Source organism: Pelmatolapia mariae, linkage group LG18 (genome assembly GCF_036321145.2).
Source record: "Pelmatolapia mariae isolate MD_Pm_ZW linkage group LG18, Pm_UMD_F_2, whole genome shotgun sequence".
Taxonomy (NCBI): domain Eukaryota; kingdom Metazoa; phylum Chordata; class Actinopteri; order Cichliformes; family Cichlidae; genus Pelmatolapia; species Pelmatolapia mariae.
Window position 1 is genome coordinate 34,460,270 of NC_086243.1, and position 17,355 is coordinate 34,477,624.

A 17,355-nucleotide genomic window follows, 5' to 3' on the forward strand; every position below is an offset into this window, starting at 1 on the left:
GCAGAGGAGGCATCCCCCCCCCTCTGTCCCCTTCTGGCTGCCTCTGCCTCAATTTTATCTCACAACTTAGACATTCACATTACTCACACTCTCATAACACATACATATAGGATCTTGGGGGTGGGCTCACAACACGGACTCCAAATTACCATCAGGGTGTACACCTCACCCCTGGCGTCGTTGCCCACCTCTCAATTTTAAATACACGTAGACATTGAGGGCTATCAGGAGGGGCTATGCGCTTACCTGCTGCTCTCTGGCAGGTAGCTCCATGCCCTCCTCGGTTTTAATTGCGCCTTAGAACACATATACATCAACACTACATATGAGCGGGTAGAGGGAGGTTTGGAGTCTTCTCACACCCCCGGTCTCTGCGGCCTGCTGGAGCGGGGGGGCTAGGAGGAGGAGTTGGCCGTCCGACTGGGGTCTGGTGTGTGGGGCCTCCCTGCTGCTGCGGAGTCGGGGCAGTCTGCTTCTCCCCACTGCATTGAAAAGGGTAACACCACCTGGGTCTGGGTGCAGTTTCCCCCTCCAGGGGCAAGGGTACCTAGACCTGGGGCTTAGAGTACGCTTGGGGAGTGTGATTGTGTGTACAGCGTCTCTTTATGTCTGTCTTCACATTGGTTGAGTGTGGAGTAATTGCCTATGAGAGCATGAGGGTGGGAATGGATGTTTGTATTTGAGTGTGCCTGTATGTCTGTGTCTATATGTCAGGTTGGGTATCAGACGCCACCTCTCTGGGGACATCTCAGGCCCTCCAAGGTTTGGAGGCCTATCTCCCCCCACCACTTCCCCTGCCGGTGGCAGACGCCCTCAGACATCGATGCGTTGGTGGTTCTTTGTGTCCGGGGGTGGGCGTCCGGGTACACACCGGCTCACTCCTTGATGGCTGCTTAGCGGGGCCTGGAACCTGGGGCTCGCTCGGGCCACTTCGGGGATGGGGTGCCCTCGGCCTCTCGGCCTGGGGCTCGGTCACTCAGGCACAGCTGGCTGCCGGCGGAGCTCACGGGCACGTCACTGCAACCCCCCCTGGCTTCTGCTCCGCGGCTGCTGAGTGATCCCTCATCTGGGACTCTCCTCAGCTCTTTCTGGGACAGTGGCGCGGCTGCCCCTCTGTTGGTCTTCCTTGGTCTCTTGTGTTCTGGGGGCCTCTGGATGTCTGGAGTTTTGATCTCCTCCATACCTGCTTCATGCCCTGGAGGATGGGACTGTGGCCCCCCACACCCTCTAGCAGATCATTACATTAAGGAACCTTTTAAATACAAGCGCGCTCATGCTCACAGGTGTACACACAGGTGATCACACACACAAACTACACCCTTTTTGGCTCCTACCTCAAAGCACACTGTGCGCTGTCGATCTTACGTGCTGCACAATAATGTTTAATATTAAGTATTTAGTGTTATATTCCCATATATCATTGTGATGTTGTTTATTCTATTACTCTCGTTTTCTTCTGCTTGTTTTCTTTTTTCTTTCTCAACAGGTGATCCAGGTGATCGATATATGTATTTTTTGTCTGCTTATTTTGTTGGTTTTTGTTTTTTGCCCTTTATCCCCGTCCCTCTTCTCCGCTGTTTTTTTTTTTTTGTTTGTTTGGTTTTTTTTGGTTTTTTTTCCCCCCTCTTTCTTTCTCCCTTTTCTTTTCCCCTGTCCCGTATCTAGCAACTAAAAAAAATAAAATAAAATAAAATAAAATAAACAATAAAAGGTAAATCAAATGGACCATTACGGCAAGGCTGGGATGGTCCATTTGGTAAAGTAAATCCGTTGGGCATCTTTCTTCGCCTTTAGACAATAATTCTGATGGCAAAAGAACCAAACGGGACAGGTTTATAAAAAAAAGAAAAAAAAAAAAAAAGAAAAAAAAAAAAAAAAAAAGGACATATCTTGGTCAAAAATGGTCAAAGTTTCTTGCCCCAAATCCAGTCATAGACAAAATTAAATGTGGAATTTAATGTGGGCTGCAACTCTAGTCTCAACGTAGAATCTTTTTAGTTTCTTGCTAGAGCCAGTACCTATTTCACACTGGAATCCAGCCTCAACTATAATGTTCTGTTTTCCTGCGTCGAAAACCAGACACCGACAGAATTTAATGTGAAAATACGTGTAACTTAACAAACAGATTAATTTAGAATGTCCAATATGCACACTTCGATTTTTTTTACAACAGGTGGTGCTCACCTTTTTATTATGTTGGACCGGCCCTCTGTTCGTCTCGTCTCACGATCTCACCACAGGCCAAATCTGCCTTCCTCAGCAGACCAAAGATCCGGGTCACGGCACCAAGTTGTTAAATATCCCAATTCTTTGATCTTTGGGCAGAAGGAAGAACAACACTCGGTGTATAAATGCTCAATCAACAATCTCTTTATTCCATACAATTCTCATTATTCCGTACAATCACTTTGAGCATAAACATCCGGACGGGAGATGTGGACAGGAGGGTGTCCGCCAGATCTCAAAGTGTCTGACCGATTCTCACATTCTTATAGCTTCAGCCCCCCTCCAAAGACATAAAACCTAAACATCCACATTCTTTCTCTCCCAGTGAGCCTAAGTTATGACCTTGGCTTCCTGTGCAGTATGTTCTGTTCTTTCTAATCAGACAAATAATGCCATGATTCTCTGAAAACAGTATTTCTTATAAATCAGCAGTATAATGCATCATAAAACAATGTCATTCATTCACAATAAATCAGCAGTCTAATGGAATACAAATCAGTCTAATAAATCTAATAGTTGTCACCTTCTTCTAAGTCAGGAGAATAATGCAAATTAGAACGACATAATGTCTTGATGCATTCTCAATCATCCAGGAAAGTAAATCTCCAAAAGTTATCTTATAAACAGATCTTATAAGATTGGGGAAACCTGCATTCAGCTGAGACTGAAGAAGTCACTTGGATGAGTGACGAAACGTTTCTCCCACAAAACGCTACGTCCAGATGAACAGAATCAACTTTTGGAGAAAACTACATAATGATCTCACAATGTTTAATTAGAGATATAACGTGGCATAAGATAGTACAATAATCTCACACCCACAACTATTGTTTCTGAGTAGTCTGAGGATCCCCCCCTTTTTTTTTTTTCTTTTTTTTAATGAGTCTGTTTGTTCGGTTGACTGTTTTTTTGTTTGTTGTTGCTGTTTTTGTTGTTTTTTTCTGTGTGTGTTTGGTTTAGTTTGGCAGCAGCCTGCCAATTATTTGTTGTTTAATGGTCAGCGTGGGAACAAGAATGTGAAAATTTTGAAGCACTTTGTATTATGCGTTGCATTGAAACCTTTGTCTAATAACAAGACTTTTGAAAGAAGATGAGGCACCATGACTGATTCCTCCTCTATAAACATCCACAGGAATCTGGTGGAAATCCAACAAAATCAGCGTCCTAATGAGCCGCTGCTAGAAGGACAAAATCCTGACCTGACATCAGTCCAAGATTTGTCTTTAAAATGTCATAAAGTGAAAGTGTCTGGTTAAATGTACTGAAAGGTGTTAAACAACAAGTGCTGCTGGAAGAGTTTTCATGAAGAGAACATTGACACTGTGAATGAGGGATGGACTTTGATTCAGTTTGACACAATCTGTTTTTCTTTCACTTTGAATAAATGTTTTTGTGGGACTGAGGATACATTTGTTTACATTTGGAAGTTTGATGTCATCTGTTCCTCTTGTTTCTATCTTAAAACATGATGAAAAATCTGTTCAAAACAGAAATAAATAGAATTGAATTTCTGACAGCAGTAAATAAAAATCTCCCTGAGCTCAGTATGTTTGTGACTCTGAGATGGAGGTGAAATCTGTGAACCTGGGCTGTGGTTTACTGCTCTCTTCCTGTCACAAACACTGTTTGACATCTGTTCATCTGTTGGTTTTTGTTCAGGCTGCAGGGATCATTTCTCACTGTGGGTATCAAGCTTAGCACAGGAGCAGTAGTAGGTGGCTGAATGATCACGTTTAACTTTCTTTATCTTCAACTCACAGCCATTTCGTATATTATCAGCAGAGAAATCATTTCTCTGAGGATGACCGTAATTGTTGTTAAGCATACAACTGCCTCTCTGAGGCATATACCCAATCACTCTAAATGTTTCTGTATCTTTCTTCTGGTACCACCATATTTGATTAACGTAGCACTGTTCAGTCCCTCCACAGCTGAAGGAGACACTTTCTCCAACTCTCCTGGTCGATGTTAAATCGTCCTGAATCAGCTGTTCTGCTGCCATGGTAACCAGTGCTGTAGAGACATAGACAGATAGATGAAGGTTAGTGTGACAGTGTTTGTTACAGGTTGACTTTGTTGGCTCCTGATTGGCTGGAAACACTCACCTGAACACAGACAGCACAGAGCAGCAGCTGGGAGGAAAAGCATTTTGTGCAGTGGTGTTTCCTCTGGTGAACCTGGGGAGAAGTGGCGCTCTGATGCAGCTGAGGCCAAACAAGGACGAGCTGTGAGATCAGACGAGGGCCACGTGGTTTCTAACAGGTCCTCAAAGCTCCCATCAGCCCCTGCGGCCCACAGATAAGACTGCTGCTGCTGATTGACAGCTCAGCTGAAGCTGCTGTGTGGTTTCATCGTCTTCATTTCAATCTGACAGCAGATCCAAAAATCTGGGTCACATGATGCAGAAACACTCAAAAACATTCATGTTCCCACAAACACATTCAGGTTGCTGTGAATTTAGTAACACACAGTGTTATCTGTTGCTTTCTTCTTTATATAACTTGTTGAATATGTTCAGCTTTTCTTTGTTTTTTGAAACAAAATGAATAAATAATATTCACAGCATCTCATTTTTAATTCTTCTGTTTTATTGACGACAGTTTGAATTGACAGGAAATACACAAACACAATATCGGCCACAGATGTTCATCACTTATAAATATTTGATTTAGTTGTAAGATCATAAAATACTTCAAACATTTTCATACAGGTAAAAAGGAAACATAATGAAAGCAACATAAGGAAACATGAATATGTAGAAACAGGCAGGTGTAGGTCTGCTGCAGGTTCACATCTGTGTCCTCTGATCATTTCATTTGTGTGTTCATCATCTTTATACAAACAAAGAGCAGAGGAAGCTACTTTGAAGCTACAGCTGATAGAAAAATGATCAGACACAGATTTGATTTTTCAGAATGATGGATGTGTTTATTTCCCGCAAATACATTTGATAAGTTTAGGAAAACTGATATATATTCATATTTATGTGAAACATGAAAAATCAATTACATTTCTAATATATATTGTAAATAAATTATATATAACAACATTTACAATGAACAACTTTTTTTTAAACAAACACATGTGGTTCGGTTGTGTGTTTAAAATATGTGCACACTGTGGTTCTTTCCCACATCTTCTAATGTGTTTTGTTCCAAGTTGGTTTCAGACTGAAGGATTCATTAAACCCTTTTTAAGAATCATTCAAAATGATGATCATCAATTATAATATCTATAAACAGTAATAAAAACAGGGCTGTGTTTTACGTCAGCTTCAGCTTCATTTATTTGTACCCATGGTTAGATTTCATTTGCAGTAGGCAGTCATCCACCTTTACATACACATTTAGGCCTGTTTGGAAACATCTCTGTGATCTCTACAAAGACAAAAGGATCAGAGAGACTGGCGTCGTCTCAACACTGTTCATAGTGTTTTCCTTTAGTGCTACTGACAGCATCTCACAGCGTGGTGTGATACGTGCTACCTTGTAAATGAGTTATTTACCTCAGACCCGATTTTTAGGCTCTCGCCTTTAGTTCATGTTTGTTTTCATCACTCGTTGTTGTCACACCAAACCTCCTGTAATAAACTTAATTCTTCGCCATCGAGCGTCTGAGTTTTGTCTGCGCCTGAGTCCACTCCTCCATGACAACATCTGTTTCATATTTTGTCTTTTTCACTTCATAGTAAATAATCAGATAATTCATATTTTATTTACCCTGACATAAAACACAAAGCGTGTGGAGTAAATCTCATCAGGGAAATATATTTTATATTAACATTTAAAAAATATTAATTCTTTAAAAGCATCACTAAAGTTCAGTGAATTTAAAATTAATGTTTTAAAAAATAGTTTTAAAAAAATTATCACTGATTTAAATCTTAATATTGATATCAACCAGTAGCGGTTTTAGATACGGGTGAGACGGGCGGTTGCCCGGGGCGGCATCGTGGTGGGGGGCGGCATCACGGGCATCGGCAAAAAAAAAAATTGCTCGTACTCATGCTGCCCCGACATCATGCCAGCGCATATTGGGAATGGCATAGGCACCGATCGGTTTTCTATCGCCCATTTGCTGAGAGTAAGGACGGAGAAACGAGCAAAAGATACAGGTAAGCAGATGTGTCATTGGATAATGGCAGGTCATGTATCCTAAAACATTAAGAATCAGAATACTTTCTTAATCCCTAAGGAAATTATGTGGGTTACAGTTCCTCCAAGAAGAAATGGTAAAAATAGTAACAGTAAGAGACTAAACTCCAAACAATATATACAATAATATAATATTAATTAGTCAGTGTCAATTGTTGATTTGTCCTGTTCCCATTGTATGACGAATTATGATGTCTGTTTGGTAGCTGTTTGCATACTATGCATACTCTCTCTCTCTTCATATATAGGGTCATATGGGGGGGGGGGGCGCCAGAGGGCGTGTTCGCCCGGGGCGCCAAACAGGCTAGGACCGCCACTGATATCAACAGAATGTATAGTACAGCGTGGGTGAATTTAATAAATATTTAGCACTGGTAAAATCATCAAATTACTAAATAATCTTTGTTTTGAGTTTGTTTCTCTGTGCTGGTCTTGATTATAATAATTATGATTTTGTTTACATTTTTTAACTCAAATTTATTATTTGTATAAATTGTACTAGTCTGAATAATTAAGCTGATTAATTAATGACACATTTGTTTTAACCTCCTGAGACACGAACTCTTTCATGGCATACATTTTTAATTTCTCTTTGCTCTTTGGGCTGATTGGGACCTGATGAATGTTTTTGTTTCTGAGAAAAATGAGATCCACATATGAGGACATTCACTTTAATTTTCGATGTGGCAGTATGATGTCCTCGTAAGTGGATATCAGGCCCTTGTCGAGCAAAATGTAGTAATTTGGTCTCGACAACCCAAAATGTGATGTCCACATATGTGGATGCCAGGTCCTAGGAAGTTAAATATTTTACATATTTATGATTATTAGGAAAAGTTAGAAAGATGCTCAATATCTATCTGAACTGATGGTGTCTTGTGAAATTGTTTTTACAAATGTTGTCTTAATTTATTCACTTTTGTCAGTACGTTTAAATCATAATGGTTCTACGTGAGTTCTGTGGTATTTAATGTTTAGACTTCATCTTGTATTTTTCTGCTGTGATCGTACTAAACATCAACTCTTCATGCGACTTCTTCGAGTGACTTCTTCATGCTTGTAACTGTCATTGTGTTATTAAAGTGAAAAGCCACAGCTAACGGTGTGGAGGCTGCAGAGCAGAAACCCACACAGCCCGTCTGCTCTGCAGGAGAGCAAGTTTGGATACAGTCAGTTTGTGCTTCACTCACACGGGTTGTTGTTTATCACACAATGAAAGAAGAATCAAATTCTTCATCTTGAAATCTTTATTATTCACACTTACAAACACAACTACACTGTTTGACATTTGAAAATCAACCAAAATAAAAAGAAATAAAACTGAAAATTTGTGATAAAAATATACCTGATGATTTTTGTTACTACAATAAAAGTCACAATAAGTAAAAAAAAGAATTCTAACTCAGAGTAACAATACATGTAAAGATGTATTTATTTCAGATGATCTTCTAACTATTGAATAAAAAGCCAAAATAAGCACAACACATCATAACTAACATTTGTGATACTGATCAAAGTGATGAATGAGATGAATTGATGAGATTTGATGGTGAGAAAAGGCGAGCAGAAAACAGTCAGTCAGCATGTGTGCAGTTGGTGGACGCTCCCTTGTTTGTGAGGATCATCAGCAGAGAGAGTCCACAGCAGTACACCAGACTCTTCACTATCAGCACTGTGTACAGCAGGCAGAGCAGCTTCACCCTGCACTGAGACTGGAAGGACACTGAAGGACAGACAGACACAAAGAGACAGACAGACAGTCGGGTTATTCCTCTCAGATCAAGGAGAAAAAGTCCAAATAGAAACAGCTTCTTCTTCAAGTGGATGAATTGATGTAGTGTTTGTGTCCACTTGGGGGCAGAAGAACTCCACAAGCAGCTAACAAACTGATCTCTGACATATTATGGTCTGTCTGCTGTTTGGTGCTGAGCAGCTAGTGTACAGTGGCTTTATCAGAGCTTGTTGGATGAAGATTTGATCAATTAGTGCAACTTTAAGATTGAGTCCCTAAACTTGTTCCAGCTCCCTCATTGGACATTGGAGCTGTCCATGCAGAGAGGCAGCAGGTGATCTTACAGTCAGCTGGCTGCAGAGCTGGCAGGTCTGCTGGCTCTCTCTCTGGAGGACAGGAGGCTGCTGGAGCTGGAACCTCTGAAACAGAAAAGGAGTCAAATGTTTGGAGCTGCAGTGAGAAATGTCAGTCCTCTGCTCCTCTGCTCTCTTTGACAGCATCTCCACATGAAGCTGAATCACTGCTGAACACAGTCACCAAGCCTTCATTACCTTGTTGTGTTTGGGCCTCCACTGTGCCCCCCTCGTGCTTCACCGAGCAGCTGTATCTATATGTGTTTTTCTCCTGCTGATTGATCAGTAAGATGGAGGCCCTGTGTCCCGACTCTCTGAGCTCCAGCTGCTCTCCCTCAGCAGGGGGCAGCTCCTCCGCTTCTCCGCCGTTCTTCTTCTGTCTTTTCCAGGAGAACTGGACCAGAGGAGGAAACATGGCTGAGGCCACACACAGCAGGGAGCTGTTCCCCTCCAGGTGGGCTCTGGATGCTGCTGGGTACACGCTCACCACGGGCTTCACTACCTGCTCATCTGAAGTTTGACAGCAGCAACAAGCAGCACAGACACACATTCACACAGTCAGCAGCAGCTTCCAGCACTGCACTGCATTCAGTCTGATCCTGGAAACTACATGGACTCTGATCACTAAACTACTCATCAATACAAAGTTCACTACATACACTGGATTCAGCTTCATATCAAACACAGTCATCACCTCATGTCATCATGGCTCACATGTGGAACACTCAGCATGATTTTAAAAGTCAAATTAAATTCATTTCAGTTTAATTTGTCATGTGTTTGCTTTTTATTGTTTGAAGTAAAGAAAATGTTCAGTCATATTTTAAAATATATACATTTGTCTTTACACAAGTGAAAATGTATTTTCCATATTAGTCTTTAGACATGATTTACATATTAAAAAAAACTGTAGCAACCATTTAAACATAACTGAAATGAAATTCTGAATAAAGCATTATTTTCTATAATATCTGATAATATAAAATCCACAGAATATGAAAAAGCATATTTAAGAAAAATATATATCAAAAGATATTTGGTAAATTTAAGTAATACTGACTTTTTATTGTCATGTACAAATTTAGACTACTAGATAGTAAACATTTAATTCAGTCCAATTTTAAAATATATATATTTGTCTTTATACAAGTCAAAATTTATTTTCCATATTAGTCCAGAGACACGATTTCTGACAGAGATACTCTTCTATCCAAAAATAAATTCATCTTTTTTCGAAACATATTGTACTACTAATACATTTTCTTATATGTGTTTTGACCATATTTGTCTTTCAGACTGATATCTTCTTAAATATTTTTGTGTAAAAATTGGAAAAGAACTACTGTGATTATTTTGCTTTATGTTTGTTATACATATAAAAACTGTAACAACCATTTCTACACAATAAAAATGAAATTTTGAATTAAATGTTTCCTATAATATGAGACATACTTTATCATAATTTTAGTAATAACGTCCACAGTATATGACAAAGTATATTCAACAAAAGTATGTTTCAAAAAGTATTTTGAAACGTCAAGTAATAATTGCTTTTTTACTGTCATGTAAAAATCCACACACACCACTCATAGTCAGAAATACATCCATGAGTTTAACAATGTCATATTTTCATATCATGTCTGAATTTTCTAATCAGTATCTGCTTCAATCACTTTATTTACAAAAAGACACATTTTGAAGTAGCTACATAAAATGTTAGAATATTAAAAATGGATTTTTCGTCCTAAATGGTAAATGAACTGATTCTTTTATAGCGCTTTTCTACTCTCCCAGAGTACTCAAAGCGCTGTATACATAAAGTATAAATCTGCTAACAATATATTTATTAATCAACATTTCTTTAATCTCAACATCAAATATGTTCTTGTGTTCAAAAACCAGCAGATGGTGCAGAATTACTGAGATGAGAATCCTAAATATTTGTAACATCACTAATATTTGCAGAAATAAAGAATAACTTTAGTTGTTCAGTGAGATTTCAACATGTTTTCAGAGATTATTGAGCTTTTCTTATGTAACAATGGCTGCAGATGAATTCTCTATTAATGATGAAAAAACTAACATGTAAAGCCTGAAGCAGCAGAAACTGACTTTAAACACATTTTCAGCTTTTACAATAAAACAACTGAAGGAAAATAAATGTTTGTTCTTACCTGTTACAGACAGTTTAGTTCCAGAGCCAAAGACGAGGTAGCCATTTCCTCTCACAGTGAGACAGACTGCTACAAAAACCTGTCTGCTGTTGAATGTGTCAGCTGAGGTGAATGAGTCCAAATGAGGAAGCAGGATCATATTTCAGCTTATTAGGCTGTGTCTTGAGTTTTGTTCAAAAAACAATGACTTCATATAGGAAAAAAATATATATCACATATGCAGGACACCTTAAACTAGGTTTTTAATCAAGCAGCAAGGCAGAACAAAGTCGGGGCTGTATCAAGCCTGCATAGCTTAATAAATATGGAATTTGAAAAGTAACAAATGGTATCTAAAAAGTTACACTAGGTACTTGATACATGTTCTGATGAGTTTTGGCAAACAACCATTTGACCAACATGTGTGTCTCACCTGCTCTTGTTCCATCTCTGTTCTGTCCTCTTTCTCAATCTCCTTCTCTGCTCCTCCCTCTCCCTCTCTGTTCCTCTCTCTCCCTCTCTGCTCCTCTCTCTCCCTCTCTGCTCCTCTCTCTCCCTCTCTGCTCCTCTCTCCCCCTCTCTGCTCCTCTCCTTCCTGCACTGCATGCTGGGAGTGTGAGTGAATGGGTGTGTGAATGTGTGTGGTGAGTGCGTGGAGCCGCTGAGTGAGTTTGGGACGTTTGGACTGTTTCTTCTTTCCAGAAAACTTTGGGCTTTATGGGTGGTTAACAGGTAAGGCACGTTTATTTCATTGTGTTGTGTGGAGTGAAGAATTTTAGCTAATTGGCCGTTTTTTTCCTTGAGTTATGGCGTCCCTCCCCAGTGAGGGTTCGCCTCCCCTGTCTATCAGACATGTGGCCAGGGTGGTAGCGCCCCAACAGTACACCGTGGAGCAGGTTCTGCTAGCTGTTGGTGAACAGGTGGGCCATGAGAACATAACTTATGGCTCTCGGATGAACAAGGCTGTGGTGGCTTTTCTCCGTGAGGAGCGCTTGGTTCACCTGTTGGTTGAAAGGGGGATCATTCTGGATGATTTGTTTGTGGCTGTTTCGCCACTGTTTGTGCCATCTACGCGGGTCACCGTGTCCGGTGTCCCACCGTTCATCCTGAATGAACTGCTTGAAAAGGAACTGACCCGCTTTGGCAAGTTTGCTAGCGGGTTCAGGGTTGTTCGTCTTGGCTGCAAAGACGCCAGACTGCAGCACGTTCAGTCACTGCGAAGGCAGGCCTTCATGTACCTGAACGATCCTTCGCAGACACTGGAGGTGTCCTTTAAAGTGAGATATGAAAATGGTTTATATACTGTTTACGCAAGTGCAGGTAGCATGAAGTGCTTTGAGTGTGGTGATGTTGGCCATAAACGCTCTTCCTGCCCTCATAAAGAGCAGGAAGTGCGCGGTGACACGGGTGAGCAAGAGGCTCATGCTAGTGGGGTAAGTGAGCGGGAGCGCGCTGTAGCTGCCGGTACGGGGGAACAGCTGGCTCGTAGCGGTGCGGACGAGCAGCCGTCTACGAGCAGCGCTGTCATCGGCGAGCCGCTAGCGGCTCAGGGTGACAGAATGGAGGTCGCAGCCAGAAGACCAGGGGGTAGTACAGGGGACCAATGAGGTGGAGGATGGATTTGATAACATACAGGCCGGGGAAAGTGTGGAGGAAAATCGGGACAGTGGGCAGGCCAAAGTAACGGCAAGTGAGGTGGGTGTTGCGAATGTAATTTCAGGTTCTTTGAGCGCAGAAAATGAGGAAGACGACTTGTTAGAAGATGATTCCCTGTCACAATGCTCTGATGTTGTTTCACAAGAGGACCATCAGCAGTCGTATTCCTTAGGATATATAAACCGCTTTTTGGATGAGACTTTTGGTATGCAGTCCGTGGAAGTTGCAGAGTTTTTTCCGGATGTTGATCTTTTTATGAAATCTGTTCTGAAACTGAGAAGAGTTGTTGGTTATGAACAATTGAGCAAACAGAAAAGATTCCGTCTTAAAAAGATCTTGACTAAGTTGAGGAGGGAAAAACGAGGGAAAACTCCTTTAAAAGCACAGTAGAATGTTTGGAGCACTAAGGGTGTCTTTCTGGAAGCGTCTCACTGTCTTTTCTCTTTTTCTCCTCCTCTTCTCTCTGTCTTTTATGGCAAGTTTGAGAGTAGGTACACTTAACATTAATGGGGGTAGGAATAGGGAAAGGCGTGCAGTCTTAGTGGAGCTTAGCAAGAACAAAAACATTGATGTGTTCTTTTTACAGGAAACACATAGCACTATAGATAATGAGACAGAATGGGGAATGAGTTGGAGTGGGCAGGCTTTTTTAAGTCATGGTACCAACCTTAGTGCGGGTGTAGCAATTTTATTTTCTAGGCACCTTCACCTGTCACATGTTTCTGTCTGTGAGATAGAGCAGGGAAGGGCTCAGGTAGTAAAAGCAACTATCAAGGGAATATCTTTTGTTTTTATGAATGTATACGCCCATAACTCAGCTGCGGGTCGTGTGCGATTATTTCGCAAAATTAGTGATGAGTTATCAAAATTAAACAGTGGTTCAATAATAGTGGTGGGAGGGGACTGGAATTGCACAACCCACCCTTTGGTTGACAGAAACACAGGAGAGCCTCACCCACCTTCGGGCTCACTTTTGTCTACAGTCATTCTTCAGAATGATTTGACTGATGTGTGGAGACAGCTCCATCCCACAACCAGACAGTATACATATGTAAAGGTCTCTGAGAGCAATGTGAAGGCAGCTAGGCTTGATAGATTATATATCAACCAGACGTACAATAATAGGCTAGTTGAAGCAGAGATTTCACCTGTTGGTTTTTCTGATCATCATTTAGTGACTGCGGATATTTCTTTATTGATGCATTCTAATGTCTGTTCACACTGGCGCTTTAGCGTGCAGCTGATTCATGACCAAGAGTTCTGTCGAGCTTTTTCTGACTTCTGGTGCCACTGGAAACTAAGGAAAATGGACTTTTGCAATTTGGCTCAATGGTGGGAGGTGGGGAAAACACAGATAAAGCTTTTTTGTCAACAATACACATCACATGCAACAGCCACTGTTAAAGACTACTTTGAGGACTTAGAACGAGAGCTCAAGAGGCTGGAGACTGAGATTATAAGTGGGACGGACAATACAAATGATACCTGGGACAGTAGGCGAAAGGCTTTGGGTAAGTTTCTTCACGAGAGAGCAAAGGGTGCTCTTATTAGGTCTCGGATTTCTGCTATTAAGGAAATAGATGCCCCGACAAGGTTCTTTTTTAAGCTGGAGAAAAGGGTTCGAGAGTCACACCAAATGTTGCACCTCAGGCTTCCGGATGGGAAGGTGACATCTGACCCAGCGACAATGAGGAAGCTCGCCATTGACTTTTATGCCGGCCTCTTTAGTGCTGACGCGTGTGACCCTGAATGTGTGACGAAGATGCTGGTGGGGCTGCCACGGCTGGATGAGGCCAAATCGGCTGTGTTGGAGTCTGCTATTTCTTTTGTGGAGATGTCTTCAGCGGTTCGACAACTCAACGGTGGTCGGTCATCAGGAGTTGATGGTCTTCCTGCGGAATTTTACCAAAAATTCTGGTCGCTGATAGGAGAGGACATTTATGAAGTTTTCACGTACTGTATGACCACTGGGATCTTACCAACAAGTTGCACAAGGGCAGTTTTGACTTTACTGCCAAAGAAAGGGGACCTGGGCTTGCTCAAAACTTGGAGGCCTATCTCTTTGCTTTGTACGGACTACAAAATTCTTGCGAAATGTCTTTCTAATAGGTTGAAGACCTGTATTGACATGATTGTTGATGTGGATCAAGCGTACTGTGTCCCTGAAAGAACTATTATGGACAACTTGTTTTTAATTCGAGACATTGTTGATCTGGCCAAGTTCAAGGACTTGGATGTGGGGTTTTTATCTCTGGATCAAGAGAAGGCTTTTGATAGAGTTGATCACCATTATTTGTTTGAAACTTTGGAAGCTTTTGGGTTTGGGAACATTTTTATTTCTTGGATTAAATTGTTGTATTCGAATGCTACTGTCATGTTAAAAGTGGGGGGAGGGTTAAGTCGGCCTGTTCCAGCTCAGAGGGGCATTAGGCAGGGATGCCCTCTTTCTGGTATGTTGTATACACTGGCTATTGAACCCTTTTTACACCATCTTAGGCAGGGACTCTTAGGTTTTACCTTTGACAAAGCAGGAAGTCCAGTAAAGTTGTCAGCTTATGCTGATGATGTTACGGTTTTTATAACCGGTCAATGTGATATTGAAACACTCAGAAAGACACTGGACTTGTATGAGCGAGCAACCTCCGCAAAGGTTAACTGGTCAAAGTGTGAAGGTTTTATTTTGGGAGGGTGGGTTGATGAAGGGGAGCCAGTGTTACCGGCAGACTTACAGTGGAACAGGGAGGGGCTGAAGTGTTTGGGAGTTTTTTTGGGAACTGATGCTTTTCAGGGGAAGAACTGGGAGGGTGTAGTTGAAAAGATTGCTGCCCGGTTGTCTCGATGGACTTGGGTCCTGCCACAGTTGTCTTATAGGGGAAGGACTTTGGTTGTTAACAACTTGGCCGCTTCCGTACTCTGGCACCGTGCCACTGTTGTTGAGCCTCCAGCCTCTCTTCTCAAGGAGATACAAAAAAGACTGGTTAATTTCCTTTGGGGAGGGTTTCACTGGACCAGGTCTGCTGTGCTGTCTCTACCTGTGTCAGAGGGGGGTCAGGGTTTGATTGACCTTCGCAGCCGGATCACAGCGTTCCGTCTTCAGACAGCACAGCGTTATCTTTATCAAAGACAACAACAACCCTGGTTCAAGACAGCATCTACGCTGCTTCACAGGATAAAGGACCTAATATATGACAAGCACCTGTTTCTCATAGACCTGACTGGCATGGATCTTTCGCAGACCTCTGTTTTTTACCAGTCTGTTTTGACTGCTTGGAAGACTGTTTTTAAAGTGCAGAGAGACTGTTCTCAATTTTATGGTGATGTTGGTGAGGAGCCTCTTTTTTACAATTCCTTGGTGCCAAGTAGGATGCTCAGCACTGCTAGTGTGCAGAGGTTCCTCGTAAATGCTGGTCTTACCAAGCTGGCGGGCCTGAGGACGGCAGGGCAGTGGAAAACGGCTGCCAAGTTGGCTCAGGAGACTGGGATCAGGTCTCTGCGCTTTCTGGAGAAGCTGGTGGAAGAGGTCATGAGTGTTCTTCCTGGACTCGTGAGGGCTGCGCTGGGGAATCGCTCTGCAGGTAGTCAACCAAGTTCAGCTGACTTCCCTTCGCTGTCTGTTTGTGCTGTAGTTGGGGAGCAGGATGAGGAGGGAGGCTCTCTTCTTTCCTTTTGAACACCTGTTCTGAGTGACCTGTCACGGATTTCAAAGAAGGCTATATATGAGGTGGCTGTGAAGGTGCTGAATAGGGGCTTGTTGGCTGGTGTTCTGGAATCGAAGTGGTCAGGTGTGTTGGCTCCGGGGTCATCTCCGAGGGGCAGCTGGAGGTCCCTGTACAAACCTCCTATAGAGAAACGCAGTGCGGATCTCCAGTGGAGAATAGTGCATGGGGCCGTGGCTACGAACAGACACGTGGCACATATGGATCCACGAACAGGGACCCACTGTCTTTTCTGTCTGACTGGGGAAACACTGCAGCACCTGTGGCTTGGCTGTCCCAGGCTAGCTGGCCTTTTTTCATTGCTGCGGCAGTGGCTTGCTGGCCTTGGGAGTGTTTTGGAGGAGGGTCTCTTTATCCTGGGTCCGAGGTACTCTGCAGCGCAGCGTAGGAAGGTTTGCTTGATTAATTTTTTAATAGGTCAGGCTAAGATGAGCATATGGCTCACGAGGAGGAACAAAATGAAGGGGACAGGATCTGTTAACTTAGAACTTATGTTTAAAGGGTTAGTGGGTGCACGTTTGAAAGTAGAGTTTGTTTATTATAAGATGGTGTCCAACATTGAAGAGTTTGTCTCTATTTGGGGCATTAATGGAGTTTTGTGTAAAATAACTGATGATGATTTAGTTTTGAATTTTTGAAAAGAGGTTTTCTGGTTTTGTTTTGTTTTTTGTGTTTATTGCATTTGAGTGGGGTTGATGGTGGGAGGGGAGGCTTGGTCATATGTTGATTTGGCATGTATTTTCAGTTATGGTTGTGAGTTGAAGTATTGATGTAATAAAGGTGTGTTAAAGGTCTCTCTCCCTCTCTGCTCCTCTCTCTCCCTCTCTGTTCCTCTCTCTCCCTCTTTGTGCTGACAATCAAGCCAAACACCAACATCATCAAATATACAGTTGAAACCAGATATTTACATACCATTGTTGTGTTCATCAGTACATAACTGAAACCAATGGAGGCGTAGAGGCCGGGTAACAACTGAAAATTTGAAATAAATACACATGTAAGCTAAGACTCTAAAATAAAAGCGTTGTTGTTGTTCGGCTTTTCATTTCGCCATTTGTTGATTCACTCAAAGAGCAAGTAACGTAATATGGGTCAAGTGATCAGTTTGATATCAATCTTTTGTGATGCACCGTCATATTTACATTATTTGTACAGTGCGAATGATTTGCTTTGGTACCTGGTCAAACTTAAGCTCTCCTCTGTCTGCCTGTCTGCGCTTCTCCTACAGCAAACTCACAGGCAGCAGCTTCTCTCCCCTCGCTCACATAAGTGTTGTGCTCAGTCGCCTAGTGCCTAAACTCGGATCATACCAAAATTAGGGGGAATTTACGACTGTATGCTATATGCTTTGAATATTGTGTGTAG

The 17,355-nt window shown here is 42.0% G+C and overlaps 1 protein-coding gene across 1 annotated transcript; it reads right to left on the reverse strand.

Moving 5' to 3' along the window:
- Nucleotides 1–7,787: 7,787 nt before the first annotated feature.
- LOC134616207 (immunoglobulin lambda-1 light chain-like) lies at nucleotides 7,788–10,778 on the reverse strand. The gene is made up of 4 exons (XM_063460937.1): nucleotides 10,640–10,778; nucleotides 8,664–8,975; nucleotides 8,457–8,531; nucleotides 7,788–8,103 (listed from the first exon to the last, which is right to left on the reverse strand). Exons 1-4 carry the CDS (start codon nucleotides 10,776–10,778, stop codon nucleotides 7,955–7,957), a joined length of 675 nt encoding a protein of 224 aa, XP_063317007.1. The 3' UTR covers nucleotides 7,788–7,954.
- Nucleotides 10,779–17,355: the final 6,577 nt, after the last annotated feature.